The following is a 1,868-nucleotide window of genomic DNA, read 5'->3' as shown; positions in this document are numbered from 1 at the left end:
AAAAAAATCCTCATTTTAAAACACCAATAATTACTGGTCATTAGTAGATGGAAGTCTAGCCAGGCTCAGGTAAGTGGTACTAAAGTATATATATTTAAAACTAAATATTCATATTTATCACTTATCTTGGAATAAACTACACAAGATATGTAAGCCTTATCAATAAAATAATGTCAGGAGAAAATTCTCTTCTTAGATCTGATTAGGGCATCTTTGATTTCCTTATTTCTCAGGCTATAGATCAATGGGTTTAGCAGGGGAATCACCAAAGTGTATATAACCGAAGCTAGCTTGCTTTCGCTAAGAGAATCATCAGAACTGGGGCATAAATACACAAAAGAGCTTGAGCCATAGAAAAAAGTCACTGATGTCAGGTGAGAAGCACAGGTGTTGAAAGCCTTGGACCTGCCTTCTGCTGAGCTCATCTTCAGAATGGTGGCAACGATATAACCATAGGATACCATGATAACTAAGACAGAGGTCAGTGCATAGATCACTGTCATCACAGAAGTTATAACTTGTAAGAAAAATGTGTCAGAACAAGATAAGTTCAGTAGTTGGGGCAGGTCACAGAAGAAATGGTTAATGACATTGGGCCCACAGAATTGAAGCTGAAGTAAGCCACACAGTTGGATAAATGAGCCAAAGGATCCAGTTATGCAAGAGCCTATGAAGAGCTGTAGACAGAGAGTCGGGGACATGATGGCTGTGTAAAGAAGAGGACTACAAATGGCAGCGTATCGACCATAAGCCATGGACACTAGAAGACAGCTCTCAGTCAGACCAAAGCTAGAGAAGAAGAAGTACTGCACAGCACACCCCACAAAGGAGATGACTTTCTGCTCCTGGAAGAAGTCTGAGAGCATCTTGGGGATTGTGGAGGATACATAGCATATGTCTAAGAAGGCAAGTTTATTGAGGAAGTAGTACATGGGTGTGTGCAGATGGGCATCCATCTTGATCAGAGTGATCAGACCCAGGTTCCAGAATACTGTCATGAGGTAGATCCCTAGGAATGTTGAAAAGAGGATGACTCTGAGCTTTGGCAAGTCAGAGAATCCCAAGAGGATGAACTTGGTAACTGTAGTTCTGTTCCTTACTTCAGTTATTGTCATTGTACTTCTGAGACCTTCAAGGGGAAAAAAAATTCTTGTTATCTCAGTATTCCCAGTCGATTGAAAGCAAGTAGAACATGTTATCCTGTTACTGAGTCCTCCAGGTTACAAACATAAGAAGTTGCTCAAAAATTTTTATATATTAATTTTGGGGAAATGTGTTATTAAAGTATTACCTAGATATAAAAAATAATATATATAGCAGTATACAGTTCGACCAACATTGTGACTTGAAATAATATTGTGTATTAAATATTTGTTGCTGATATTGTTAGTAGCTGTGGAGTTGCCGCTGCCTCTGGAGCCCTTGTCTATAAAAGAACAAAGTGTTTTGCATAATTTCTATGATCATTAATGAGTGTAAGCACATTGTTGCAGATGTTGTGTCAATCTACCTCCTTGAGGGTCTTCTCATTCTCACTGACTTTCTGTCATTTTTCACTTACCCACTATGTTACCAAACTTGACATTCTCTTTTATCGCTTGAACTTGCTTGATGATGTGTCCAAGGTAAGAAATAAGTCTTACCATCCTTGCTTCTAGGAACAATTTAATTGTATTACTTCTAGAATTTATTTGCTCATTCTTCTTGAAGTCTGTGGTATTTTCAAGTCTTTTTTCCGAAACAATTCAAATGCATAAGTTTATCTTATTTTTTATGGTCTTTCACTTGCCTGCACATGACGTGATTGGCAAGACCAGGGGTGGGGCAAGGCAGAACTTAGTCAGCAAAATGACATCTTTATCTTTGGC

At 38.4% G+C, this 1,868-nt stretch overlaps 1 protein-coding gene across 1 annotated transcript; it reads right to left on the bottom strand.

Annotated features, from left to right (window-relative positions):
• Positions 1 to 173: 173 nt before the first annotated feature.
• LOC101659686 (olfactory receptor 1440-like) lies at positions 174 to 1,115 on the bottom strand. Its single transcript, XM_004714999.1, has one exon. It carries the CDS (start codon positions 1,113 to 1,115, stop codon positions 174 to 176), a length of 942 nt encoding a protein of 313 aa, XP_004715056.1.
• Positions 1,116 to 1,868: the final 753 nt, after the last annotated feature.

This window comes from Echinops telfairi, unplaced genomic scaffold, assembly GCF_000313985.2.
Source record: "Echinops telfairi isolate 266 unplaced genomic scaffold, ASM31398v2 ScPeMD7_7416;HRSCAF=8454, whole genome shotgun sequence".
NCBI classification, from domain to species: Eukaryota; Metazoa; Chordata; class Mammalia; order Afrosoricida; family Tenrecidae; genus Echinops; species Echinops telfairi.
Note: the sequence above shows the minus strand (reverse complement) of the source record. Positions and strands in the feature narration are given on the sequence as shown.